General features: G+C 52.8%; 2 protein-coding genes across 3 annotated transcripts in view; one reads left to right on the top strand and one right to left on the bottom strand.

Annotated features, from left to right (window-relative positions):
- Positions 1 to 4,424: 4,424 nt before the first annotated feature.
- CHRNA2 (cholinergic receptor nicotinic alpha 2 subunit) lies at positions 4,425 to 14,442 on the top strand. The gene is made up of 6 exons (XM_060101396.1): positions 4,425 to 4,695; positions 5,679 to 5,830; positions 6,269 to 6,313; positions 8,985 to 9,094; positions 12,165 to 13,173; positions 14,317 to 14,442. The coding sequence occupies exons 1-6, from the start codon at positions 4,425 to 4,427 to the stop codon at positions 14,440 to 14,442; spliced, it is 1,713 nt and encodes a 570-aa protein (XP_059957379.1).
- Positions 14,443 to 17,086: 2,644 nt separating this feature from the next.
- Positions 17,087 to 26,869, bottom strand: part of PTK2B (protein tyrosine kinase 2 beta) — a 63,843-nt gene continuing 54,060 nt past the window's right edge. For both annotated transcript variants that reach the window (XM_060101394.1, XM_060101395.1), the window contains 7 exons: positions 22,120 to 22,266; positions 21,857 to 21,892; positions 21,469 to 21,493; positions 20,020 to 20,066; positions 19,311 to 19,448; positions 18,989 to 19,069; positions 17,087 to 17,302 (listed from right to left, as the gene is read on the bottom strand). In XM_060101394.1, the coding sequence (XP_059957377.1) occupies positions 17,087 to 17,302; positions 18,989 to 19,069; positions 19,311 to 19,448; positions 20,020 to 20,066; positions 21,469 to 21,493; positions 21,857 to 21,892; positions 22,120 to 22,266 (690 nt within the window). The remainder of the gene's footprint in view (positions 17,303 to 18,988; positions 19,070 to 19,310; positions 19,449 to 20,019; positions 20,067 to 21,468; positions 21,494 to 21,856; positions 21,893 to 22,119; positions 22,267 to 26,869) is intronic.

Here is a 26,869-nt window from a genome sequence, read left to right as displayed (position 1 = left end):
CTCTGTCTGGCCCATGTGCTTCCCCATGTGGCCCTACGTGACATGCCATGATTCCTGCTTCTGGGGATCTGTGAGTATAAACGTCTTCCTCTGTGACAATCATTCCCGTGTCTGCATGTCTTACCATACCTGATGAAAACAAATCCTGGGTACGCATTTTAGAACAGAATGGGTAGTTGTAAGCATTTTTTTCAAAGTGTAATTATGGAAAGTTAGGTGTGTGTTGGTGGGAGGAGCCAAAGAGCAAGATTAGCGGGAGTTTCCCAGCATTTAAACTCCTTTCAAATATTCTGGGAAAGTTCCCACCTTGAATGTGGCAGAAGCCACCTTTCACATAGAAGCTCAGATCCCCAGATTCCTGCTTCCTCAGCCTTCCATGCATTTAATTCACGAGCACATGATTAATCAGATGCGTTTATCCTGACCTTTGTATTGGGAGCTAGTGATACAATGAAGTAGGAATAGAGGAGAATTAATTCTGGCAGCAGCAGGAGTGGACAGCAGTCCCAGTGACAGACGGTGCAAGGTTTTGCATCCAATTCTGCAGCAGGAGGGCCCACTATGCCGGTAACGGCTTGTGATTTGGGCTTTAGTCCGGCTGGTGTTTCCCTCGCTCTCACCTGTGCTCCAGGGGGGTTCTCCAGCTTTGTAAGTACACCTGTGAACTTCCCATTGCCCTTTAATAAAATCATTTTCTGCTTAAATGAATCCGTAGATTTTTATTGCTCAAACCAAAGACCCTGACGGATACAATCTATTATTTTTCCTTCCCTCTTTCCTTCCTTCCTCCCTTCCTTCCTTCCTCCTAGCTTTCTCTCTGTATGCATTTAATACTTGCATAACTTTATATACACACAGATATACATATATATCAATATGAAAGTACATATTGTAAAATATGAACATTTGTTCATTCTGGATAGTGGGAATGTGGGTGGTTACTTTTATGTGTTTTAATGTTCTCAAAAGATACTACTAGCAATCATATACACATGTGTAAATATATGCACATATATATCCTATTTGTATATATCACACATATATATGGGGTTGGCCAAAAAGTTCGTTTGGGTTTTCTGAAGATCTTACAAAAACCCGAACGATCTTTTTGGCCAACCGATATTTACACACGTACACATATATATCATGTATTATTTCCGTTTTCTAAGCCCTTGATTTATACTAACTCATTTACTCCTCATTACAAGCTTAGGAAGTAGAGCCAGTATTCATAGCCTCCTTTTACATATGAGGAAACGGAGGCACAGAAGGCTCTAGAGACCTGTCCCAAACCACACAGCTTTAAGGGAACAGAGCCAGAAGTTAAACCCTGGCAGTCATGTCCTGCGTCCTTGGCTGTTAACAATATGTGGGAGATGAGATAGCAAGGTGCAGACCCCAGAGTGCTTTTAGGATGGAGGACGAGCTTCCTTACGGGCTGAGGGGAAGGAACGAGCGAGAGGGAGAGGAAGATATGAGAGAGCCGGGCGACATTTGATAGATGGGGCCACCGCCAGGATCACAGCGCCATGCTTCGCCACGTACAGCAGGAGGAAGACGACTCCTGATTTGATGCGGGCGAGAAGGAGGCAAAGGGTCAATTTGTGGTTGGAAGGAAGCTGAACTTCCTTATCTGGGAAATTGAAGGCAAGGTCACCAGCAAGGAGGCCGAGGAGGAAACAGGCAAGCTGCAGCCAAACCAGGTGGCAGCACGAGGGAGCCGGGGTCCTGCAGGGGAGAAGGGGAAGAGCCGGACCGCAGGCTGCTGACTGGCGGCTCTGTCCTTGGTCCTATTTTACTCAAAGCTGTCCTGCTCTATTGACAGACAGACCCAGGAGATTCCCCATCTATGGGTGAGGTTGGGGGACCCAGGAAGTGATCCTGGAGCGCAGGATCCTTCAGAGCAAAGAACGAAGCATCTTCGTAACCAGACAGAGGGCAAGCAATCTGCTGTCGGTCCCCACTGGACAAGGACTAGATAGTCACAGGCTCCTCCTCTTTCCCTCCAGAGAGGGTGTGAGTGTGTGTGTGTGTGTGTGTGTGTGTGAGAGAGAGAGAGAGAGAGAGAGAGGGAATATGAGCATGAGTCTGTGTGCCTGCCAAGCTGGCGGTCCCTCCCGCGGACCCGCCTGGCTCTTACCTACAGAAGCATCTGTGCCAGCCTCTCCGTGCCGTCCTCCTCAGCAGGACCTGCATGCAGCTTCTCTGGTCGCCAGAGCTGGGAGCCTGGGCACAGCAGCCTGTCTTCAGAACTTGTCCAGCTCTCCCCCAGGAAGCCAACCTGACTCTCAGTGTCAGGTCTCCCTTATCTGCCAAGGCGTGTCCTGTCCCAGCATCTGTTTGACCAGGAAATGAAGACACCCGGCTGTGCTCCGCACCTGCCTTTCCATTCTGCCGGGACTTTGGTCAGCTGACCAGGACCTCCAAGCCAGGCTGGTACTCTGTTCTTTGAATGGCTTGTCTTCTGTGGTCACAGGTAAGAAAGGTGCCCCCGAGCTTGTGTCGGGGACATTGTGAGGGCGGTTCAAAGTGATATGAGCCGATTAGCAGCTTCCGGGTACTTAGGAGGGAGGTATGTCAATGCTGGAAGTTGCCTGCTTCTAGAAAAACGTTAGTCTTTTGGTTGTCCCCTGCTGGGGCTGTCCAGAGCCCAGTAACAGTCACCCCCTCCCACTGGTGAGGGTGGCTCCATCTCAGGAGTTATTGGCTTTATTGAATCTGCTTCTACGTCTTTATTACCACTATTCCTTTTTTGTCATTTATTTATTCACTCAGTAAATAATCTATATGCTTTAACAAAGGCTAACAGACATCAGTGTTATTCACTGACTTGGAAGATAGCAAGTTCTTCATTGCTGGGTTTTTTCTGAGGCTGGAATTTGTGGAGGAAAATGATCAGCTGGTGTGGTAATCCAAATGACCTTTAAGATTCCACCCAACCTTGAGGTGGCAAGCTTCTGCGACTAATTGATGTATTGAGCAGATCAAATATAAAAGCTAGAAATAGGCTCACTCTTCCCTAAGCATCTCCGATGAAATGATTTGGAAGAAAAGACGCTGTCATTTCCTCAATCAAGAGACTTTCTTTGGGGTGTTGACAGTTATGGGGGAGCAATGACTCCCATGCTTGGGATTGTGCCAGATGGCGGAGAAGTGTGGGGTGAAATCGAAGCAGGTTTTATGGAGAAGGTGGGGCTTATGAGAAGAATAGAATGGGGGTGAGAAGTTGAAAACCAGCTGCAGTAGGAAGATGAACAAACAAGTCAGCCCACATCACCTTGACTTCAGTGGAACCAGGATTCAGGATGTGGGCAAAAGAGGCTGACTTGAGTTGGGGTATGGGGCGCAGGGTGGTCTGGACACACTGGTACATTGCAGCGATACAAGCTCAGTGAGGATATTGGCATCTGAGCCCTTTACATATGCAATATTTTTTGTACAGGTTTCCCTGTGAACTCCATTCACCCAGACCCACTTTACAAACCGGGACATCAGCCCGCAGACACCGCCCCCATCCCACCCCCCACCCCCACCCCCACCCCCGAACCGGCCAGTCCGGCCACTTAGAGGATCAAAGGGTCCAGGACTCTTTCTCTTTCAATAGCCTTCAAACAAGAGGTGAAAGTTTAATCACTGTCAAATACCTGGAAGAATTTCTCCTTTGGTTTCCGGTGACAAATTAATGAAATTATCATAGTGGGCTAATTACAAGGGATGCAAATTTGAGGCATCTTGCAGGAATTTGTCCTGCTGGAGTCAATTCAGTCTCATTTGAACATTCTTCCAGAGGGTCCAGGATGTCTCTGGTTGGATCTTTATACGATGCAAGTTCAGCATGCCTGGACTTCTATTTCTTTTCCCCCTGTTCTCACTAATGGGGAAAAAAACACATGCTTTTATTTAGTGCCCTTGGTTGAAAGGTGAAACAGATTATAGCCTTGGGATTTGTGCACGTGGTATCAGTTGGAAGGAGAGGTGAGTGAGCTGCACACAGAGGAAGCTCTTAGCACCTTGGATCCAGGTGATCCTGGCTTTGCGGTAGGGCACCTGTACCTTGTCACCACCCGTCTGCCACAGACCTCAGTCGTGATCGTGGCTGAGCAATGACAGTCACGGTGCTAAGATCTATAAAGCACAGGCGAGTACTGGCTGAGTTGCCCATACAAAATTATCCTTCTAGCTGGCACCACTGAGTAGCACTTGAACATGTTATAGTTTAGAAGCTGAAGATGTGAGCTTGAAGCCCGACCTCATAGCTGTTTAACTATGTGGCTTGGGCAAATCAGTCAACTTTTCAGAACATCAGCATTTTTAAAATTTAAATAAAAGAGATAATCATAACCCTTCCCCATACCTTCCTAGGGGTGATGGGAGGCCCACATGAGGTCAAAGGTGTGAGGCACGAAGGTTCACTTGTGTCAAAGATGCATCATCCTAAGAACCCTTTCCTGGGCTCACTCAGGCTTGGCAGTCAGAGGGAGCCACGTGGAATCCCCAGGGAGCTCTGCAGTACCAGCTCCCCAGGCCCTGCTGGGGAAGCAGTCCGAGGTTCAACCCACAGCCAAGGCCCGGCCTGCCCTCCTTCTGAGGTCCAGCGGCAGCCAGACCCCTCCTCTGAAGCCATGGGCCCCTCCCGCCCTGCACTCCCGTCCACGACAAAGCTCGGGCTGTGGTGGCTTCTTCTGATCCCGGCAGGTGAGTGGGGATGGGCCCTAGGGCATCCTGTCACACCTGTGAGCTCACACATGCCTCCGGGAGGAAACTCCTGCAAGTGGGCTGGTGGCAACTGCCAGAGCCACAGGGGATGCAGCTGTTCCACCGCGGGAAGGTGAGGGGGCGATCGCTGCGTCGCCTGAACCTCCCCGAGTCACAGTGCTCCCCATCTGCAAAATGCCAACTGCACTGTGACCCTCCCAGGGCTATTGTGTGGTGACCTGGAATGAGAGCCTGTGACTAGCGCCTGGGATACCGTTGGTACACGGCAGCTGTTCTTATCGATGTTCTGAATTTTAGAGCAGTAGTTCTCGACTTGCTCAGGCAGGAGAACCCTGAAGAGGTGAAGCTGTTTGCAGAACACGGTGAAATCAGACACGGAGGATTCCATCAGACAACTGGGGACACTTTGCCCAGCTGATAAGAAGGAGCAAATGCCTGTGGTTTGAGGATAAACAGGCGAGATGCTCCAAATGGAAGAGAATTTCATGGTTAGCATTAGTGGTTCATTACCAGAGGATGGGAGTGAAAGTTCCCGGGGCCAAGTGCACGATGCACGTGAAGCCCTTCCCCCTGCAGCTCACCCCACACAATCGGGCGTCTCCCCCACGTTGCTATCCCTTGGGGCTCCCCAGTTCCAGGCTGGATCGCATCCCCTGTCTGACTTCTTCCCACTGCTCTGCATCCCTTTCAGCACTTGTTTTCACCCCTTATCCATCAGTCACAGAGTAACTGACATTTCTTGAGCACCAACCATGTGCTGGTTGCTTCGTAAGCTCTAACACACATGATTATATTTCCTCCTCGATAGTGTTTTGAAATAGGTTCTGGATTAGTGCGCCCATTTTGCAGATGAGGAAACTGAGGCACAGTGAGGTTAAGTGGCTCTGATTGGACAGGGGAGGGAGCCAAGTGCCCAGCACCACGGACTCCCGGAGACCCCTCTCTCCCCTCCTGTCCCACAGCAACCGCGCAGCAGGCCTCCCCCACCCAAGCCGAGCACCGCCTCTTCCAACACCTCTTTAGGGGCTACAACCGCTGGGCGAGGCCGGTGCCCAACACCTTGGACGTGGTGATCGTGCACTTCGGGCTGTCCATCGCCCAGCTCATCGATGTGGTGCGTCTGTCCTACCATCCTTTGCCCCCTTGGGATCAGCCCCAGACATGGGCCCCTTTCTGGGGCTCCTCATTCCCTCCCCAGCCCCAGCCCTCCCAGCCCACCTCAGTCAGAGCATCACCCCTCGGAGCCTGGGGATGCTCCAACTCCCTCCCGCTCTCAGCCCTGAAACCCCTCCTGGGAGGGCATTGACCGGCAGCAGCAGGTTTTCTAAATGCCCTGCCCTGCTTGTTCCACCTGACGTAAGCCCAGAGGACCCAGTGGAGATACTCTGAGTGAGGGTGGCAGTGTCAGGAGGGGTGGTGGGTTGGCTGGGCTTGCGGTGTCACCTAACAGGTTCTCTGGTGAGTGGGGTGCCTGAATAAGCCCCTCCCACTCTACTTTGTTTTCTGGGGCTCGTTCATCACTCTAATTGCTTTCTTTCCCGCTACTGGCCAGGATGAGAAGAAGCAAATGATGACCACCAACGTCTGGCTAAAGCAGGTGAGGACCCCTCCCCCGGGCAAGACAGGAGCGGGGTGGGAACCTACAGAGCCCAGCCCCTCCCAGGACTCTTCCACTAGAAGCATGATTCTGAATTTACCTTTTGCCTGAGTTGCCACTCAGGATGTCCCCAAGGCCAGCCAACGGCAGACTGCTTCTCGTGAGGGGCTGTGCTCTTGTGCGGCCAGGCTCTGTCCAGCACCTGAGAATGTCACCTACAAGAGCCACGTGGTCCCCTTTCTGGGACTGGGCATTGCCTACGTCCCTGCTACCGTTTGCAGATCAGCTCACCGAGTCATCACCAAAAACCATGCGAGGTTTAGTTCTGCCCATTTTACAGCTGAGGAAAACAGAAGCAGAGGTCAGCTGGGCTAGACAAGGGCGGCCCAGGTGTGCCCCACTCAGAGACCCAGGCCCCTTCTGCAGGAGAATGCTGAGTGTTCTGTGTCTACGCTGCCTAACAAGCCACCCCAAAACTCACTGGCTTAAAACAACTGACAGTTTATTACCTCTTTAGTTTTTATGGCTAGGAGTTTTAGTGGTTTCTTCTGCTTTGCACGGGGACTCCTGGGGTTACTTGGTGGCATTTGGCTGGTGGCTGGTCTGCTCTGGAGGGTCCAAGATGATTTCACTCACAGGTTCATCCCCCAGCAGAGATGTCTGGAAGGCTCTGGAAGGTTCTGGAAGCCAGGCCCAGCTGGGCTCTTCTCCAGGCACTTTCAGGGTCTCTCTGCCTGTTGTCTCCACTAGGAGAGTTCGGACTCCTCACCTGATGGCCCAGGGACCCCAGAGCGAGGGTCCCAAGAGACAGGAAATGAGGTTGTTGTCTCTTATCCAGAAACTGGCTCAGTATCAATCCTGGCCAGTGGATGGGTAGCCCTCTTTGATGTGCCATTCTTGAGGCAGAACTTGGGGACACAGGCTTTATAACATCCTGAATATATTCTCTCCTCTTTACAGATGAGGTGCAGAGCCATGAAGGGACTTGGGAAGCCATAGCAGTGCAAGGGTCAGACCTAGAACCTGGGTGGCCATAATTGTCCCCATAGGCCAGTTACCTAGGCTTCAGGGACTAGAGTAAGGAGGAGAGGAAGGAGCACTGGAGCAGGAGTCAGGCCAACCAGCACCGCCTCTGATTTGCCTGTGATACCATGCAAGTTAGTCTCAGAACCTCACTTTGCTCATCTGTAAAATGGGGCTAATATAATCTATTGCCAATTAATATAACACAACTTGGTGTATATGCCCTCCAAATGTTGGTTGAACCTGAAAACTTAACAGACAATGGGCTGGGGGAAGGGGGTACATTTATGAAGACCCATCCCTTTCAAAATTATTCCTCAATGTCCTGAGAAATCCTGACAATTTTAGCAACACTTTTATCTTTCCTACTTTGCAAGTCTGGCCCCTCTCTCTGCCTAAGCCTTCCCCTACAGAAAAGCAATCAGCACCACTGCGGGGCCAGCATCTTCCCAGGTGTAGTTTCGGTACCAATGGCAGTTTTGTGAGATGATTTTAGTTGGTTCGCAAACCTTTTTTTAAAATAGTCATATATTTATATTTTAGTGGATGGTTTCAAGTGCTGTGGGTTTTCCAGTTATTCCAGTGATGTAAAATTCAAAAAATTATGTAGGTTTAAAAATAATGAACTAATTTAAAGGAACATATGAAGTAAATGCTAATATAGGCAGTGCAAATATATTGGCAAAAATTATGAAGCTGGGACTTGAGTGCTTGAAGTTTGTGAACCATTGAGCTGGATCAGTGCTTTTCCTCTCATGTGCCTGCTTCCTGCAAACACTCCTGTTTCCCTAACTTCTTCCTGGATCCCTAGCCAGTTGATGTGTTTGTGTAAATGTTACATGACTATCCTTAGAGGGGAAAAGGCACCACGCATGGCAGACTTTTCAAGGGCACATCACTGCCCTATCTTAGTGCAAATGCACAAAAGCAAAATGGCCCCTAGAATTAGGGCAAGTTTGGAGACAGGGAAGGCTGGGTTCAAGCCCCAGTGCTATCACTTATTGACAGCGTACCCTCCCTCTAAGCCTCACTTGAGAAAACAGATTCGCTTGGACCAGCCGGTGGAAACAGGGTTCCTAGGGGGCGCCCTAGAGCACAGTTGGAAATCCACTGGGTGACTCCTCTTTCTCAGCTGTGTAACTCTGATAAAGGCGTTGTTTTACTCCTCTTGTCCTCAGTTTCCTTATCTGTTAGATGGGGAGATACTTCCACCTGCTCTTCACTCTTTGCTCGGCTGTCCCATTGAGGGTCTTCCTAGACAAAGGGTGTGAAAAACCTTTGGAAACTGCGATGCACTAAAAAAAGTTACTACGAATGAGTGAGGCTGCTTGCCGCGGTCGTCCAGCTAGGCAGTGGCAGAACAGAGGCGGGACGAGGGTGACCCGTCTTCCAGATGTGCCCGGGACTTTGAGTACAAGAGTGGAGGCAAAGCGAGGGCTAGATTATGTTAGACTGGACTCCCCGTTCCCGTCTCAGGGCCCTTTCCCGGCATTGCGGCCCTTTCTATTCTGTGGGGCTAGGTGAGGAGCTCCGGGTGCTCCGGGTGCATCAGAATCCGGCTGCTGGGCGTCCCCAGGCTGCCCTAGGTTTGCCCCGAGGCTCCCTCCCCCGGCAGGGCTGCTGACCTGACTGCCCTCCCCACGCACAGGAGTGGAACGACTACAAGCTGCGCTGGAACCCGGCCGATTTCGGCAACATCACATCCCTCCGGGTCCCTTCGGAAATGATCTGGATCCCCGACATCGTCCTCTACAACAAGTAGGAAACGGCTGGGGTTGTGGAGGCCCCTTGGGACCCCTGGGACAGGGGGTTCCCTGCGAGGGGCGGGTAACTTGAGACTAGGCTGGGTTGCACTTGGGAGGTGCGCCCCCTTGTGTCCAAGCTGCGTGACCTTCCTATCAACTTCTGCTTTGCTCCTCCTCGCCGCCTCACCTTTTCTCTTGATTCCCTTCTTTCTTTCATCTTGTTCTCTCACTCATACACCCCAAATTTATTGAGCACCTACTGCATATCAGTGCCTGCGCTGTGCTAATGGGACACAGCTGTGCCAACACTGAGAATTATTTGAAAAATATGATTGGTGCAGGCTGTGAAAAAAATGCCTAAGTGTTGGAGTTTTGCAGGATGGCATTATTGTTGCAACAGGTAAGCAGCATCCCAGGGTAACAACTTTGAAGGGATCAAGCATGGGTATTTTAAAAAGTATTATTTATAGTTGCCCTGTATTCAAAACCAAAGAGGACCAATCTTTGAACATAATGACTAGAAGTTAGTAAAAGGCAGGGGAGTCTAAAGAGAGCCCCAGAGGACCAAGTCGGGTTTTTTTTAATAGAAGATATAAAGAGCTATGATTTCATTCATGTTTGGCATCAGGTAATTCTTCATTTAGAAATGAAGAACTTAAAAGATGTTTGGCATGATGTTTGCCTAAAAATATTTTCTGAAGTGGGACTCTAGGGACCACTAGTTCCTGGAGATATGAATAGGTATGAAAAATAGTTCTGTGGTCAAATAATTTTAGATAACATTGTATGTCATTAAAACCCTTTCTGCACCCCAGCCCCAGTCCTTTGGAAAATGTCATTTTAAATGTTGTTAGAACTTGTACAGACAAGAAACCCCTTTAGCCCAGCATTTCTCAATTCATTTGACCCACATGAGAAAAGCTATTTTTAAACAACAGAATAAAGGGAAACAGATCCACTTCTGAAGTTAGGTGTCTCCAGATAGGTCAGAGGGGGGTGACAGTGATCCCTTTACACTGCCCAGTCCTGGTCAGGCCCAAAGCCCCGTCATCTGAGCCATCTCTGTAAACACACATTCAGCATGAATTACCTGCAAGGTCTAACATTGCCACTGGACTCACGGACCCCTCACCCCATATCTGCACCCAGGATCCCTCTAGTTTCTGCTTCCTGTGCACCTGGCAGAGGGCGGGAGCTAAGTCCTAGCATCAGATAGGACCCAGAGTTTTAGGATTGCCAATAAGGCTTTGGCCAGTATTACTTGATTATAACAGGAAATTCTTTAGATAGGACAAAAGTTCAAACCAAATTCTTGCAGACATTTAAAGAAGGGTATCTCCTCCACCCACTCCACTTCAGGTTAAGAAGACCCCAGGGAATTGCTTCTTTCCTTCCTCAAAATGGGGGCACATGTTGCCATCTAGTGGTGCTTCTGTATGATGACAAAAATGCCTTAAAATTAAAAAAAAAAAAACTCTTGCCCTGATCTGTTTGTAACTCCCTTTCAAAGTTCTGGTTTCCAACCTGCCTAACTCTCTATCCTGGAACTACTTCAAGGAAAAGAAGTCTCTCTTCCTGTGTATTCTTTGTTTTTTTAAATTTTATTTATACTTGGCTGCGTTGGGTCTTCATTGCTGCGCGCGGGCCTTCTCTAGTTGCAGCGAGCGGGGGCTTCTCATTGCGGTGGTTTCTCTTGTTGAGGAGTACGGGGTCCAGGCATGTAGGCTTCAGTAGTCATGGCTCGTGGGCTCGGTAGATGTGGCACATGGGCTCAGTAGTTGTGGCTCACAGGCTTAGTTGCTCCCTGGCATGTGGGATCTTCCCGGACCAAGGCTCGAACCCATGTCCCCTGCATTGGCAGGCGGATTCTTAACCACTGCGCCACCAGGGAAGTCCCTCTTCCTGTGTATTCTTCTGGTTCCCCTGTCTTTAGGATTGATCGTGGGAACTGGAGAGGGAGGGAAGGCAGGGCCTAAGAGCTCACTGCGCCACCTCGCAGGGGGAAATTGGACTCAGGCCCGACGGGTCACTGCTGTTCCAGTGTCCCCTGCGTCCTCACGGGCCCTTAGATGCCTTAAGTGCCCTCACGATGCCCACTCGGGCCCCGCCCTCACTCACGCCCCGCCCCCAACTCGGCCCAGCAGCTCCTCCAGTCCAAGCACACACTGTGAGTTTTATCCTTTCCCTCCTCTGTTCCTTGTTCTGCGGATGCTCTGCTGGTCCGCTCTCCACCCCCAGCTTTCTGCCAAATCCTACCATCCGTCAAGGCTTTGCTAAAATGGCAGTGTGCATGGTGACCCTGCTCCCCGGAAGCGGGGTCCTCCCCCGTAGTTATAGTGCTGTTGCCAAATCGCCTGCCTGGCGTTGTAGGTGTTCAGGCCTGCTGCTCATTTCCTCGTGGTTCCCTAAGGGCAGGCATGAGTCTCCCCTCCACCAACAGCTCCTGCAGAGGCCCCAGTGGGTGCGGCTGGCTCAGAAATGCATGTTGAAGGAAGACGGATGGCGTCTTCCTTCACCAGCAAAGATGTCAGGTGTCTTCTGAGCAGGGAAGTAAAAACCTCAGGTGTAAATGACATGACCCCCAGCAGCGGGGCTTACTCACCATCTGCAGGGGTGGGGGGTGGAGGAGAGAAAAAATACTCATGCAAACAATCACTCTAAAATGTTAAATGAATACAAACAGGCCATCAAACTACAAATGTACCACATGATCACAAAAACGTAAAAATGCTATATGTGTTACCTAGATGACAATCAAATATACATGAGATATAGATATATCTCATATATGTATAGATACAGATCTATAACATCAAAACGTTAATAGTGGTTATTTTAAAAATTCTTGGTACTTTCCTATATTCTTAAAAATTCCTACTTTTGTAATTAAAAAGATGGTGTTTGAAAGACAACTCAGGTAGCTCTAGGTGTCTGTGTGCCGGGGAGTCTTACCTGCACAAATCCCCACAACTTGGTCCAGTCCGGCTGTGTTATTGGGGTCCCCCTGCTGAGTGGTATCCGGAGCAGTCCGGCATGGGTGCCTGGGGTGGGCAGGGTCCCCCCAACGCCTCTCCTCTCTGCAGTGCAGACGGGGAGTTCGTGGTGACCCACATGACCAAGGCCCACCTCTTCTCCTCGGGCACCGTTCAGTGGGTGCCGCCCGCCATCTACAAGAGCTCCTGCAGCATTGACGTCACCTCCTTCCCCTTCGACCAGCAGAACTGCAAGATGAAGTTCGGCTCCTGGTCGTACGACAAGGCCAAGATCGACCTGGTGCCGATGCAGCCGACGGTAGACCTCAGGGACTACTGGGAGAGTGGCGAGTGGGCCATCGTCAACGCCACGGGCACCTACAACACCAAGAAGTACGACTGCTGTGCCGAGATCTACCCCGACGTCACCTACTACTTCGTCATCCGGCGCCTGCCGCTATTCTACACCATCAACCTCATCACCCCCTGCCTGCTCCTCTCCTGCCTCACGGTGCTCGTCTTCCACCTGCCGTCCGAGTGCGGCGAGAAGATCACGCTCTGCATGTCCGTGCTCCTCTCGCTCACCGTCTTCCTGCTGCTCATCACCGAGATCATCCCGTCCACCTCGCTGGTCATCCCGCTCATCAGCGAGTACCTGCTCTTCACCATGATCTTCGTCACCCTGTCCATCGTCATCACCGTCTTCGTCCTCAACGTGCACCACCGCTCCGCCAGCAGCCACAACATGCCCCACTGGGTGCGGGTGGCCTTTCTGGGCTGCGTGTCCCGGTGGCTTCTGATCAGCCGGCCCCTGCCGCCCTTGGAGCTCCGCGACCCCCCGGATCTGAAGCTCTGCGCCTCCTACCGCTGGCTGGAGACCGACGTGGATGCGGAGGGGACGGATGAGGAGAAGGAAGGCAGATGGGCGCACGCGGGTCACTCGTCCCCGTTCACAGGCGTCCCTTACAGCCACGGGGGTCTGCGCCCAGGGGCCTCGGATCCCGAGTTGGAGGCCCCAATGCTGGAGGGTGGGCCCCGGCTGTCACCTCGCATACAGAAAGCACTGGACGGCGTGTGCTCTATTGCCGATCACCTGCGGGCCGAGGATGCTGACTCCTCAGTGAGTGGGGGCTGGGGGAGGGGGCCGTCCCCTGGGTGACCCCACCTGCCTTGTAGGGAGCCATCCCTCCAGGGTGTCAGCTTGGGTCGACCCAGGCTCCTCCACGAGGACCCATCTCCCTTAGTCATGGCCTTGGAGTCTGGAATGAATTGTGATGGAAAAGGTCTAGCTGGCAGCTCTGAGAACGTTTATTGGGTAGGTGGCAGAACAGCACTAAGAATGTCCCCGCTCAGCCTAACTGGGTGACACAGGACAGAGATGGAGGGGGTCTCCCCACGCCATCCTCACGCAGGCCGTTTCCCACCATTGCCTGTAGGTGGGGGGGAGGGAACTCATCAGGAGACCCCAAACAACCCAGCCTCCCCCTTTGTCCTGATGGGCCCCTCCTTCTTGTCCTGGGCTCTGGGCATTTTGTGAACTTCACTGTTCACTCACGGACACTGAGGAAGCTTGGATGGGCCTGTGGGCTCCCCTCCCCCGCCCCCCCCCCCCCCCCCCACCGCGGTGTCCTGCATAATTAGGTAAGGAAGCCACTGCCCAGGGTCACAGAATCCTTCTTATCAACCTAGGGAAGAATGAAAGTCCAGGAGGTTATTACTGGGTGGCCTTGCTGAGTAGATAAGACAAATTAATTGTTATCTAATCCGGGAGCAGCTAGGAATCCAGATCCACTTGCCTGGACTGTAAGCCCCAATTCCACAAAGCCCCTAACCCCCCTGCAAACACCACCCAGCCTTCCCTGGGCCACACCTACCCCCCCAGCGGGAGGCAACATGGGGGTACAAAGTCTTCACCATTTTGTAACTTCTGAGTGTTGCGTTTAAATCACTGCAGGCCCCTTGGGAGGGTGCATGCCCCTGGGTGACTCTAGAACCTTCTGTGTCCCTCCAGCCTCCCTTACCTGGAACTTGAGAGCCTATGGAAAGGCTCTGGGCTATTGTCATAGGGGTGGTATAGGACGGGAATCGCTAGGAGAGGGCCGTTTGAGTCTTGAGACATCCCCGTTTACCCCCCGCTCCTTAGCTCCCAAGGTCTCAGTGGCATCACCGCTGTCCCCAGTGCCATTCTTACAGGGGCTGCACATGGGCGGGACACCTCCCCTTTCCCAAGGCCTCGGTCACTGAGTGCTCATCTCCCCTGCAGGTGAAGGAGGACTGGAGGTATGTGGCCATGGTCATCGACAGGATATTCCTCTGGTTGTTTTTCCTCGTCTGCTTCCTGGGGACCGTCGGACTCTTTCTCCCTCCGTTCCTAGCTGGAATGATCTGATGCCACATCACCTGCTTTGGCCCAGACGTGGCGTAGCTGACCGTCTTTAACGGCTGCCGCCTCTGGAGTATGCCTTTGGGGTCAACGCCATCCAACTACAGGTGCCTTTCCATGGTGTCCAGACATGGAAGCCTTCTTGGAATGATTCACTTGACATTACTGTACTTTGTGCTGAGAATCTGCTGGGCACGGAACCCTGTTTGGATGCTGAAGAGCTGGGCCAAAAGGAACTTGCTCTGCAGAAGGTTACGACGTCGTGATGACAACGTGAAGATATATAAGATGCTCCTGGGATTCAGACTGTGAGGGATGCGGGTGGGGGGAACCCAGGGGTTGGGGAAGGGCCACGAGAGGAGGCTCAGACCGCAAAGGAGGGGTGTGTAAGGAGAGAGCGCCTCGGGGGCGTGGAAGGGCTATGAACAGCATTTGGGATTCAGGAACAGCCCAAAAAGGCAGGGGGGACAGCCAGGCTGAGGTGGGCTTGAGGATGGGGAACAGAGGAAGCAGGTTGGAAGGGGAAGAGGAGGAGGAGGCCCACAAGTGGGGCGGACGCAGGTAGCTGGGCCGTCCCACCCACCTGGAAGCTCTTGTGACAGCCCAGACTTCGCCCACCTTTAGCCCCCCGCCTTCCCCGTGCAGACCCGCTCAGCACCAGCCGCCCCTCCGAGAGGTGTGGCCGCACTGACAGTCCCGGTCGGCAGGGGGCGCTATCTGTGCTTCAATGCGCGTGGACAAACCAGGAGGACAGCCTCCGCCATTCCTGACCCAACTCAGGCCCGCGGTGCGCTCCTCCCTCCCGCACAGGGTGAGTGGTGGTCGAGCCCCAGGCATCCAGGACCTTTGCTCGGAGGAGCTGAGAGGAATGAGCTGGATGGCTTTGCACCCCGAGACGTTGCAGGAACTCTTCCCTTCCCAGCCTGCCCGCCCTTCTTACCCGAAGCCCCTCGATGTCTTCTGACCGGCTCTGTGCGGAATGTCCTGCCCCTTGGAATCCCGCAGTCCCTCGCCCCAGCGCCGTCCAGCCCGAGGGAAGAACCTCAGCCCTAACAGATGCGGCACTGGGTCCTCCGGACAGGGTGGGGACTCTGGACGAGCAGCCAAGCAGGACAAGCATCTAGTTCTCTTTGACCTTCAGCGTCCCCTCCTTCTAAGCCCCACTTGCTCTCCCTGACAGACCCCGGGGGACCCTGCCACAGCGGGCCCAGTCCTCCTGCCTCAGTTCTCTGCACGACCCGCCCACTCAGAGGCCATTCTGTTTTCTGGTTCCTTCTGCTCTGCGGATGCAGCTGCAACCTCCCCCGTCCTCCCCGCTGGCTCTCCCGGAGCAGTGGTGCTCCCAGACTTGACCTCCTGATGCAGCGATGTTCCCTCTTGTTATTCCGTTTCCCACCCAACTGGCAAGTGAGTCGAGAGATCAAATAAAGCTGAAGGCCTGCTCAGTCAGCTATGGGACCACTCCCCAGCACCCCTGGGACCACCACACCCCCTCAGAGCCCTGGCTATTTGATGGCAGCTGGGAGAGTGCCATTGGCATCCCTGTGTGGCCCTGGAGGGGCTGACTGGGACCCCACTAGAAAGTCGCCCTTGGCTCAGGTGCGGGGGGCAAAGGCCTGGGGGTCAGGCGCGCCGCCCTGGCATCACCGCATGCCCCGGGGGGTTAAGCCCTGGCTTCAGCCTTTGATCTTCGCCCAAAGTAAGCACAGTCGATTCCTTCCAGGGCCGCGGGCCGGAGGTCATCGTTACCCGCCCCGAAGGTCAAACAAACAAAACAATCAAACCACAAAGCAAATGGTACAAGTTTAATTCATCCACAAGTCAAATAGAAAGAAGGTAAAAGAGTGTTCGGCACAGACACAAGAACGGGCGGGAGGGAGTGGATGAGAAACGGGGAGAGAAGACAAGTAAGAAAAGAGAAGGAAGGGGCCGGGGAGGGAAGAACGGAAAGGGGGCGAGGAATGCGGGTCGCGTCCCAGTCCAGTTGGGCCTCGTCTCTCCCCTCCTCCCCTCTTGGCACGTGGACAACACAGCCTCCTGTGTCCCGACCCCCAGTAGCTTGTCCCTGGACTGTCCCAGGTCTCCCCTCAGGGGCACACACGGCTGTCAGTCCAGACCAAACTCACATTAAATAAATTCCACTATACACTGTACAAGAAAGCCAGGTCCAGCCCTCATGGCACCAGCCGGCCGCCTCCCCAGAGAGAGCCCCGCCCGGCCCCTCCCTCTGTGCACGGCGTGGGGCGGGGCTCCGTGGGCGGGGCAGGAAAGAGAAGGAGGAGCTTGGTTCCCCACTCAGCCTGCCTTTCACACGATGCGTAAAGCCATCGTGGCCGCAAGGGGCCCGAGCGTGGCCCCCTCAGGCCAGGCAGCAGTGGCTGGCGGACAGCAGCCACGCTCCCTCTGAGCCCTCTTTGTCACCCCCTGCCGTCTGCAGCCCTGAGTCACCTCTGTCCAGCTGCGGCCTGAGCAGCACAGTCTGGGGGCGGGGTGGGGAGAGGGGACGTGCAAAATGGCAGGGGAAGGAGGACTCTCCTCGCCTGCCCACCCCCCCTGGGGGGACCCACAGGACCGAAGGTCAGGCAGGGGCCGGGGCAGGGAGGGACATGGCGGGCGGGGGCGGAGACGCAGGCGGGAGGCGTTGCCCTCTTCACTCTGCTGGCGGCTGGGCCAGGTTGGCCAGAACCTTGGCCTGGTCCACGGCGTCCAGCAGGTTCTTGGCATCCACAGCCAGCGTGTGGGAGGCGGTGAGCATCTGCCGTTTGCACTCCTCACTCAGGGAGGTCACCGCGTTTTGCTGCGCCAGTCGCATCTTATTGATGAGCTCCGCCAGGTCCTTGTTGAGCAGTTTCTGGGTCCCCTCGATCTGTAGGAAAAGCACACGGGAGGGGCTGGGACCCTGAGGGGCTGCAACGTGCAGGCCGGGAGGATGCGGAAGCCACACGGGAGTCCACCTGGCGCTGGCCCAGGAAGCCGGACGTTCTCTGGGGGGCGGGTCTGACCCAGGCTTGGGCTGAATCCAAGGCCAGTGCGGGCTGGGGGCCAGGTCGGCAAGGACAGACACTGCGGGCACCCCAGGCCCCAGCCCGCCTATGCCAGCCCCCTCCGATCCAGCCCCAGAGACCCTGCCTTTGTGCCATCATACCCTCATGCTGGCCCGACGTGGGTGAATGGTCAGGGGTCAAGTGCATTCACTCACTGGTTAACTGTGTACCATCAAATCAAGAGATCAGGGACAGCGGTTTGGGCTGTAGGGTTTTATTTGCCGCCATATCCCCATGCCTAGTGCACTGCTGAACATATACTTGGCGCTCAAGAGATATTTATCAAGTGAAATGAATGACTGGTGCTCTCAAGCCGGACAGGACAGCCTGGGCAGGGGCTCCTCTGGGTTCTTGCTGCCACCCAGAGGGAGCCCGGGAAATGCCCAGACCCTCCTGCCCTATGCGTGGTCACAGTGGGGACAGTGGTGGGATGCAGTGGTCACCTGTGTCACACTGCTGACCACTGGGAGATGGTGGATCAAGCTACAGCCTGGCAGGGGGTGCGGTGTTCTGCTGGAGCCTGTGGCTGGTTTCCAGACAGAAAACCAACACATGTTCAGAGGCACAGCCTCAGTCCCCAGTTCTGCAGTAACAAATTACCACAAACGCCGTGGCTTAAAACAACGCAGGTTTATTCTCTTACAGTTCTGGAGGTCAGAAGTCTGGAATGGGTCCCATGGGGCTAATGTCAAGGTGACGGCTGGGCTGCGTTCCTTCTGCAGGCTCAAGGGGGAGAATCTGTTCCCCGCCTTTTGCCGCTTTGAAAGGCTGCTGCCTTCCTTGGCTTGTGGATCCTTCCAGCGGTGGCATCCTTCCAACCTCTGCTTCTATCATCACATCTCCTTCTCTGACTCATAAGACCTCTGCTTCCACCTCCCTCTTACAAGGACCCTTGTGACTACATTGGACCCACATGGATAACCTCAAGATCCTTCACTTAATCCCATCTGCAAAGTCCCTTTTGTCATGTAAGGTCACATAGTCACAGGTTCTGAGGCTGTAGACATCTTAGGGGGGGCATCAGTCTGCCTACCACCGGGACCATCTCAAGTTAGAGCACCAACACTCCCATTTTGGTTTTCAGTGATTGTTTCTCACTTAAATAGAGAAAATCGATTAAATGATCGATTGAAGAAACCTTCACGGCTATTTCCATGACACACTCACCTTGACCTTAGTATGGAGGGTACCAAAGAATCACAGGGGGCGCTAAAAAGGAGGGTGTGTCATCCTTTGCATGTCCTCACGCAATAAGAAGTCACCACAACCATCTGAGACCTAGACTAGGAAATTCGCCCTAGGAAGCCGGCCGGGTCCCCGGGTGCCAACTCGGCCCCCCCTTGTGGTGCCTTCCCAGATAATGCGGTGCAGAGCCATCCGCTGGCGGCTCCCAGCAGAGATGAGGCTGCCCCACGTGGCCCTTCGGAGTCTCCTGTGTGAAACACGGCTGGGGCAGGTGAAGGGGGCAAGTGACAGCTGATGGCACCGACTGGCACGAGGACACTCACCTCTGTCCGCGAAGACGACGGCAAGGAGGGCAGGAGGTCGTCTACGCTCGCGATGAGCTTCCGCAGCGTCAGGCCCACGTTCTGGGAGAGAAAGGGGCGGGGCGACCGTCCGCTTGGCTCTTTTTGAGAAAGCCACGTCTCCCTGGGGAAGAGCCCTCCTGGGATGGTGCCTGCCTGCCGAGGCTACCTGGGACTAGAGTGCCTTTGACCACCTGGCTCTAATGAGGGTCTTCCTGGGAGAGGCACCTAGCCGGCCCCTCCCACTTCCTTCCAGGGCTGAGCAGCCCGCCTCCCCAGGCCACGGCCCCAACCTGCCTCTCACCTTCACCACCACCACGTAGCCCTCGGGGGGCAGCTGGCAGAGCTCATTCTTGAGGTCCAGCACAGCCCGCACCAGCTCCATGACGTTGAGGTACACCAGGTCGTGGGTCCGGTCCAGGTTGGCTGTGGGCTGGATGGACTGCGTGGGTCGGGGGAAGAGAAGCACAGGGCACGAGGGGAGGGCGGCGAGTCAGGGGCACACAAGCCATTCTTTCTCGGGCAGGCACTGCCCACTCAGGCGTCAGCCCAACTGCTGAAGACTCTTCTCCGAAATAGTAGGGTCCCGTCCTGGGGGTGCCTCCCTCCCTTCTGCTTCCAGGGCAATGGTTCTCACATTAGAGTCTGCCTGGGAATCTTAAAAAAATACTGCTGGCCGGCCTCACACCAGACCAACGGAACCATCTCCTGGGCCTGGGGGCCACGTGGTTTCAAAGCTTGTCAGAGGATTCTAATGGGTAACCAAGGCTGAGAACCGCTGTTCCAGAGTGAAGGAACCAGCATCGCCCCAGAGCCACGTGGGTGCCGGGAGCCAAAGCGCGGCTGGAGAAAGGGAGGTGGGCCACACCTCCTGCTCCTCGGGCTGGACCAGTGAGCTTTCCTCCAGGTCAGGGAGGGGGCACGGGAGACAGGGCACTGGCCCTCCCTTTCCTTTTTTATGGATTAGCTGTGTGGCCTTAGACAAGGCCAGCTTCAGCAGAGCCAGCACGTACCTGCGCGCCCAGCCTCGGCGGCTTCTCTGGGGGTCCCGTGAACTCCGCTGCAAGGGGGGAGGGGGGACAGTGAGTGCAGGGTGTTCTCAGAACCCCGACCCCTCCCTTCGTACCTGCTGATAACCCAGCAAAGCCCCTCTCCACTACTGCCAGGAGACCCTGGGAAATGAAACCCGAATCCCAGGACGATGGCGGGGAAAATAACCTCTGGCCTCCCTGGTCCTCTGTAGTCAGGGACAAGCACTATTGTCCATTTCAAAGACAGAAAAAGCCAAAGTCACGCAGAGATGGAGTGGATAGCAGGGGGTGTTCCAGCCTCGGGGCTGCTGCACCCTGGGCCCCGACACCCTGACCTTGACAGTCATGAGGGAGAAGCCCACTCTGCAGGCAGCAGGTGTCCGTGGAGCCCCACCCAGGTGCAACAGCCTCTGTGCAGTAGATGTGTGAGGCTTCCCTCTTGTCTGCTTTGACCATTTGGGGGGGGTCCAGGAAGTGAACTGGTAGAAGCAGCCTGCTATTTTCCCCCGACTCTGATGAGCAAAGGCACACACAAGCCCTGTGCAGCTGCCTGAAGTAGACATCAAAACACCTGGGTCCACTCTCACCTCTGCCACCAGGGAGCTGGGTGACCTGGGGCAGCTTACTGATAGTCCCAGGCCCTTAACTGTCTTCTGTCAAATGGGAGGGTTCGCTCACAAGGGGCCCTGCAGGAGCCAGACTGCCTGGGCTCAAATCTGAGCAGATCTGAGCTCTGCTAATCACTGTGGGTAAGTCACTTGACCTTCCTGTGCCTGTTTCATGTCCTTTATAAAATGGGCATCGTAAGAAATTGTACCTGTCATATAGGAAAGACTGCTGTGGGATTAAACGAGTTGACATTTTTCAGCACCTTGGGCCAGTGCTTGTCATTGTCATTGGTCGCTGCCATCGTCACCATCACCATCGTCATCAGTCCCCCCCCACCCCATGGTGATGAAGAGCCTGGCTCACTGCCAGCTCCACCTGGCCAGCCTGCAGCAGAGGGTCTTTAGGCTCCAGGAAAGACCCTGCGGGCTCAGTGGGCCCCGCCCTCTTTCTCTCTTCTGTCCCTGGGGCCCGGGGAGGAGCAGCGTCGCCTGGGAGAGACGGTGGAGCTACTTTAGAGCCTCCAACGGAGTGGGTGGGAGATAGGATCACCAACTCCTCCAAATAAATGCAGCCACCCAGAGAGGTGGGGACAGGCGGCAGGGGCGGCAGACGGAGGGGGATGGGGTGGGGTGGACGGTGGGAGGTGGTGGATCTTAACTCCCAAACTGCGCTTCTCTGCACACTCTGAACTCAGCCAGGGCAGACGTTTCTTCCAATTGCAAACACACTCCCTTTGCCGCTCTCTGCCCTGGGCAGGGATGGCGGCTGCTCACAAGATGTTAAGAGGAAACTCCCACCAAGAGGAAGGGCGCTCGCACTTACTGTAGCCGACCTCCTTCTCTGGGGTCTGGAAGGAAGGAAAGAGAACAGGTCACTGATGCGGCCCTGGGACCACCCACGTCCCTCCTTGGCCTGTTCCCCACCCCCAGGGGTCCATTTAGAGGTTTAGAGATCATAGCTGCAGGAGGACCTGGGGACCTCCTGACCGGAAGCGACCTGGGGGCCCTGTGGCCGAGGAAGGTGGCGCTAAGGGTGCAGCTCAAGTGTGAGCTCAGGGAAGGAGCCTGTGGAGATCAGGGTGAAGGGGAAAGACGTGCTCCCGAGGTGAGAGGCAGAAAGGAAGAGACGGGCAGGCCTGGAGCCGGGGTCCCGCTGACTGCCAGGCCCTCCCAGGCCTTCCTCCGAAGGCAGAGACCTCCCAGTGACTTACCAACGGGGACTTGTCATTCATGTAAACCATGGGGTCCTGCAGGGGAGGAAACCAAAGCAGAGGACTTAGGATTCTAGAACTAAAACCCCCAAGGATGAATGGAGAGCGCTCACTCTAGCCAGCTGGGGAGGTGAAAGGGGACACAGAATGACACGACGGCCTGGACATCTCTCCCAGGGGAGCACGGTTATCGGAATGTGCCCAGCAGCACAGCAGGGAATGTGTCCCTTCCCCCCCCACCCCCGGGCTCGGCGGCTGCTCACCAGGGATCTCTCCTCCTGCCTCAGCCACTGGTAATCTTCCACCATCTGCTTCTGCTGCTTGTCCAGGAGCTGCCGCATCTTGAGCCTCTCGGCCTCCCACAGCTGCTGGGCCTCCTCTCGGCTGCTGGGTCGGATGAAGTCCTCCTCCTGGGAGGACAGCGGGGAGACAGGAGAGGACACAGTGAGTCCAGCCCCCACACCCAGGAGGGACGACCCTCCGAAGAGCTTTGTGGGAGCCACACGCCTTGGCCTCACCAGCTGCTTTTTTCTTGTAAAGTTGTCCTTAAATCTGCAGCCATCTATGCAGACAGTTATTTGTGGGTCCGTCAAACACACGCCTGTGTGTCAGTGAAATGCCAAACCCAAGCACACATAGTTCAACAGGCATTGTTTTCAAACGATCACATGATCTGTCACTACCATTTTCTTTTCAAATAACTGTCCTAATGGTATCTTCTCAGCTGGCATTTGTCATGGCTGCTGTCACTTAGTACAGTTGGAAAAGCAAAGCCAGCCCTCTGGGAAGCCTTGGGCCCTAATCGCCACCTAAGACCGCAGTGGCAGGTCTGGAAGCTTCGAGGAGCAGTGGTGTGTTTTCCCCCAAAGCTGTCCACAGGGGGGTGGGACCCGAGAGGAGGGGCGACAGCATGCACCCATCTGATCATGCCTCTTTATTACAATATACTCTTTATTAAGAAAGTAGCTTGGGTTATTTAACCAAAGGTTAAAACAAATGCATGAGCTAAGAGATAAAGTGAAGAACACAATTTAAAGAAATAAGGATCTATAGATATGCAATAAATGCTTCCTCTCCCTAGCTTTATTAATCTAACCCTGTTTTAACTCATTTGTGGGGCTTTGGATCTATTCATAGTTCTACCTGCTATTTCTTAAACAGAAGGTGTTGCATGTTTTCCTATTAATTCTCTTCCCTCAATCTTCCCCAGGGTTCATTTATATAAATATCTGCTTAGTCCCTTTAAACTGGCTTGCTTTTTTTCTGCTGCACAAGATTACTTGGGTCTCCTGGACATAGGAGTGTTATTGGCATTCTTTTGATTGCATAAATCCTGGGGTGGCCTTTGCCAGGCGCATGTGACTTTTCCATGACATTCAGGTTGGCAAGCCACTCAGATCCTTTCCTTTGAACTGGCCAGTTTACATACAAGTCACTTACATAAAATGCTAAAAATTATTCCCAGTCTACTTTAGCAAGGCAGAGTCTCTGCCAAGCCTCTAAAAAAAGATTATCCCACCAAAGTCTCTAAAACACACTTGAATATAACACACAGTTTGAAAATAGTTACATTGGTATGTTTCTCCTAGGCTTGTTCAGCTACAATTACTGCTCAGTTTCTAACAATACTTCTCACCATAAGTTTATTTTCTTGCTGAAATATTCTTTGTTCATTACTCTATTCAATAACTGTTTATTAAGCAGCTACTATGTGGCAGGGATGGAGCTGGGTGCTGGGAGGGCAGTGATGGTTAAATATGCAGTGTCCCTGTTCTCATGGGTCCAAGTAACCAATAGTAGAACGGGGTTTCTCAACCTCAGCACAATTAACGTTGGGGCCAGATAATTCACTATCGGGAGGAAGATTTCCTGTACCCTGTAGGATGCTTACAGCAACTCCACCCACTAGACGCCTACAGCACCTCACCAGTTGTTTAACAAAAATGTCTCCAGATGTCACCAAATGTCCCCTTGGAGTTGAGAGCTACTGAGTTAGATCTTATTTTAGTAAAACAAATTTCAGAACATAAGAGTATTTCATAATCATAGAATAGATCAAAATAAATAAGATTTACTTCACAACAGCTGATGCCCCCAAATGAGGGGATTTTAAGGCTGTAAGTATCCTCAGTTAAATGCCAACACCTGCAAACACAATGGCATGTCTACCGTAGGCTAGTGACAAATAGTGACAAATAGAAACTAAGTGTCAAACATTCGGAAGATAGAGTTAGGAATCTCCAGGTGTAAGAAAAATGTACGGACTGAGGAAGACTAGAGTAAATTCCAGTAGAAGGAGTTGCCAGACTCAAGAAAACACTGTGTAGTTTTGTAATTGCCAAAAGAAGATTCCTACCGCTCAAATGTCTAGTATGCGCCAGGCCTGATCACCACCTTACCAAATATTTTAACATGCATTGGTAGATATGTTCCTATGTCTTCCAATTGTCTCATAACACTCAAGGAGCAAATGATTTTTTTTTTTTTTTTTTTTTTTTTTGCGGTACGCGGGCCTCTCACTGTTGTGGCCTCTCCCGTTGCGGAGCACAGGCTCCGGACGCGCAGGCCAGCGGCCATGGCTCACGGGCCCAGCCGCTCCGCGGCATGCGGGATCCTCCCGGACCAGGGCATGAACCCATGTCCCCTGCATCGGCAGGTGGCCTCTCAACCACTGTGCCACCAGGGAAGCCCGTGAATGATTTTTTGTTTTTTTAAACTGGACCTCTTCAGGGCTTACTTGTCTGAAGTATACCTCAGGTGTTTTTATCAGGCAATGAATGCTTACATAGCTGGTCATTTTTAAGAGAAATCAGGTCCTTGTGGTGTTTTAAAAAGACTCTGATAAGCTTTGACACCTTTTATGAATTGGCTTCCCCCCATCCTGCCAGTCTTATTTCTACCTCCACACGCACCTTCCTTGTTCTAGAAAAACAGCTCCTGCACTCATCCTATGGTTTCCCATCACTCAGTCTTGGCTCCAACTGATGCTTCTGCCTCTTTCATCCCCTGCATCCCAGTATCTTCCCCTCCGAATCTTCCCCATCCACTGAGGCCCCGCTGCAGAAGAGAAGCCGGAAAGAGTTGTGTTTCCCCCTGAACTCCCACTGCACTTTCGCCGTACCTCTGTGAGCCACTCAGCTTGTCTGGTTGGCGTTTCAGGCGAGTATGCACCTACCCTGTTCCTTCTGGCTGATGGTAAGCTCACTGAAGGCAGTTCTCCCTTCAGAGCCTGGGATAGAGCCCAGCAAAGTGTCCCTTCAGAAAGGTGCTGTTTATTGAATTCTAGTATTATTTTATTTTATTTTTTTTTTTTTTTGCGGTATGCGGGCCTCTCACCGTTGTGGCCTCCCCCGCTGCGGAGCACAGGCTCCGGACGCGCAGGCTCCGGACGCGCAGGCTCAGCGGCCATGGCCCACGGGCCCAGCCGCTCCGCGGCATGTGGGATCCTCCCAGACCGGGGCACGAACCCGTATCCCCTGCATCGGCAGGCGGACTCCCAACCACTTGCGCCACCAGGGAGGCCCTCTAGTATTATTTTAAACCTCAATTGTGAGGTCTTCAAGAAGGGGAGATTGCTGCCATCCTGACTCTGGTGTGGAATGCCACAGATTCTCAGATGAGTCAGGCAATAGAGTTAGTCAGTAGAAAAATTGCTTTTGTGGGAACAGAAATCTCTGATTTTTGTTAAATGCTTTCAGATGCTTTGCAGGGAGCCTCTTATACCTTTTCAGCATTCTGCCTGGAAGAGGCTTTCTCGATGTTTCTGATGTATACCATAAAATGGAGTTTATGTTTTTAACTTTTTTTTTTTTTTTGCTTATTTTAAGAAATGCTCATTATGTTCTTTTAGGCAGACTTTCCTTGTGGCAAGTACTTCTAAACCCCTGACAGAAAAGGTCTTTTTTTCCTGCCGCACAGTCTGTCTTTACGGAACTGAACCAAGTCCTTACGGTGAGTCAGGGGTTAGATAAAGGCAGTGCCATCCCTCAAATGTACAAAATACTTTCTTACTGAAAGGACACATTTTAAAGCCAATCTCACTAAAACTCAATTAATTATGAATAAAGAGTCAAGGGCAGGAGAGTGGAGGAATTGAACACTGCCTAAATGATAGTGCGTGCTTAAAAATGCAGTTTTATTATCATTAAGTATATGCTAAGATATAAATTGGTTAAATTAATGTAAAAGAGAAAAATGAGCTAGGTCAGGGGAATATTGATTCTGCTAAGATCTCACTGCCTAGAATTCGAAGTTATCTGAATCATTTCAAAGTTTTACTAAATTAAGAAGAACGGCACAGGATATCTCAACATACTTTCCCACATTTTGTAAATGTATTATAATAGAAATGTAGTTTCCCCTCCATTTTTAGAGTCTTATATAGTGAGCCTGAAAGATCATGCATGGTAATGGAGTCAGAGCTAAAATAATAAGGGTTTTAGTCTGTTATGTCACATATCAAGACTCCGTTTAGTAAAATATATCAAGTGTTCATGGCAACTGACCACAGGGACCATTTGTACTGAAGGAGAAGGTGGGTGAGGACAAGTTACAAGTGGACAGGCAAAGGTGCTTTTTTTTTTTTTTTTTAAACAAGACAATTAGAAGCTAGTCCACAAAATACTCAGGGCCTCATTGGCAGCTGAAAACAAAGAGGTGACTGGGGAGGGTGTGGCTGAGCCCCACACTAGCCCCCAAGCTCCTTCTCGTACAGCAGCAACTTTTACAAAGCAGCAGGAGTGGCAGCCACAAGGAAGCCTTTCCTTTGACCGAGGAGAGATTGAGCAACCACAACAATCAGACAGGAAGGGCAGAGCGGGGCGGAACCTCCAGGGTCTTTTACTTTTCTGGCACCATCAGGCTTGATTGCCCTCTTCCCATGAGCTTTCACACTATCGCCAGGGCTGAAGGAAGCGGGGAGATTTTACATCCTTTGCCACAGTACCAGAGTAGGGATGGGGCAGGTCTGGGTCCAGCTGGTGTCCTCAAGAGCAGCACCTGGCTTGGCCCCTT

This window comes from Mesoplodon densirostris, chromosome 6, assembly GCF_025265405.1.
Source record: "Mesoplodon densirostris isolate mMesDen1 chromosome 6, mMesDen1 primary haplotype, whole genome shotgun sequence".
Taxonomy (NCBI): domain Eukaryota; kingdom Metazoa; phylum Chordata; class Mammalia; order Artiodactyla; family Ziphiidae; genus Mesoplodon; species Mesoplodon densirostris.
This window is presented reverse-complemented; position numbering and strand designations above follow the sequence as displayed.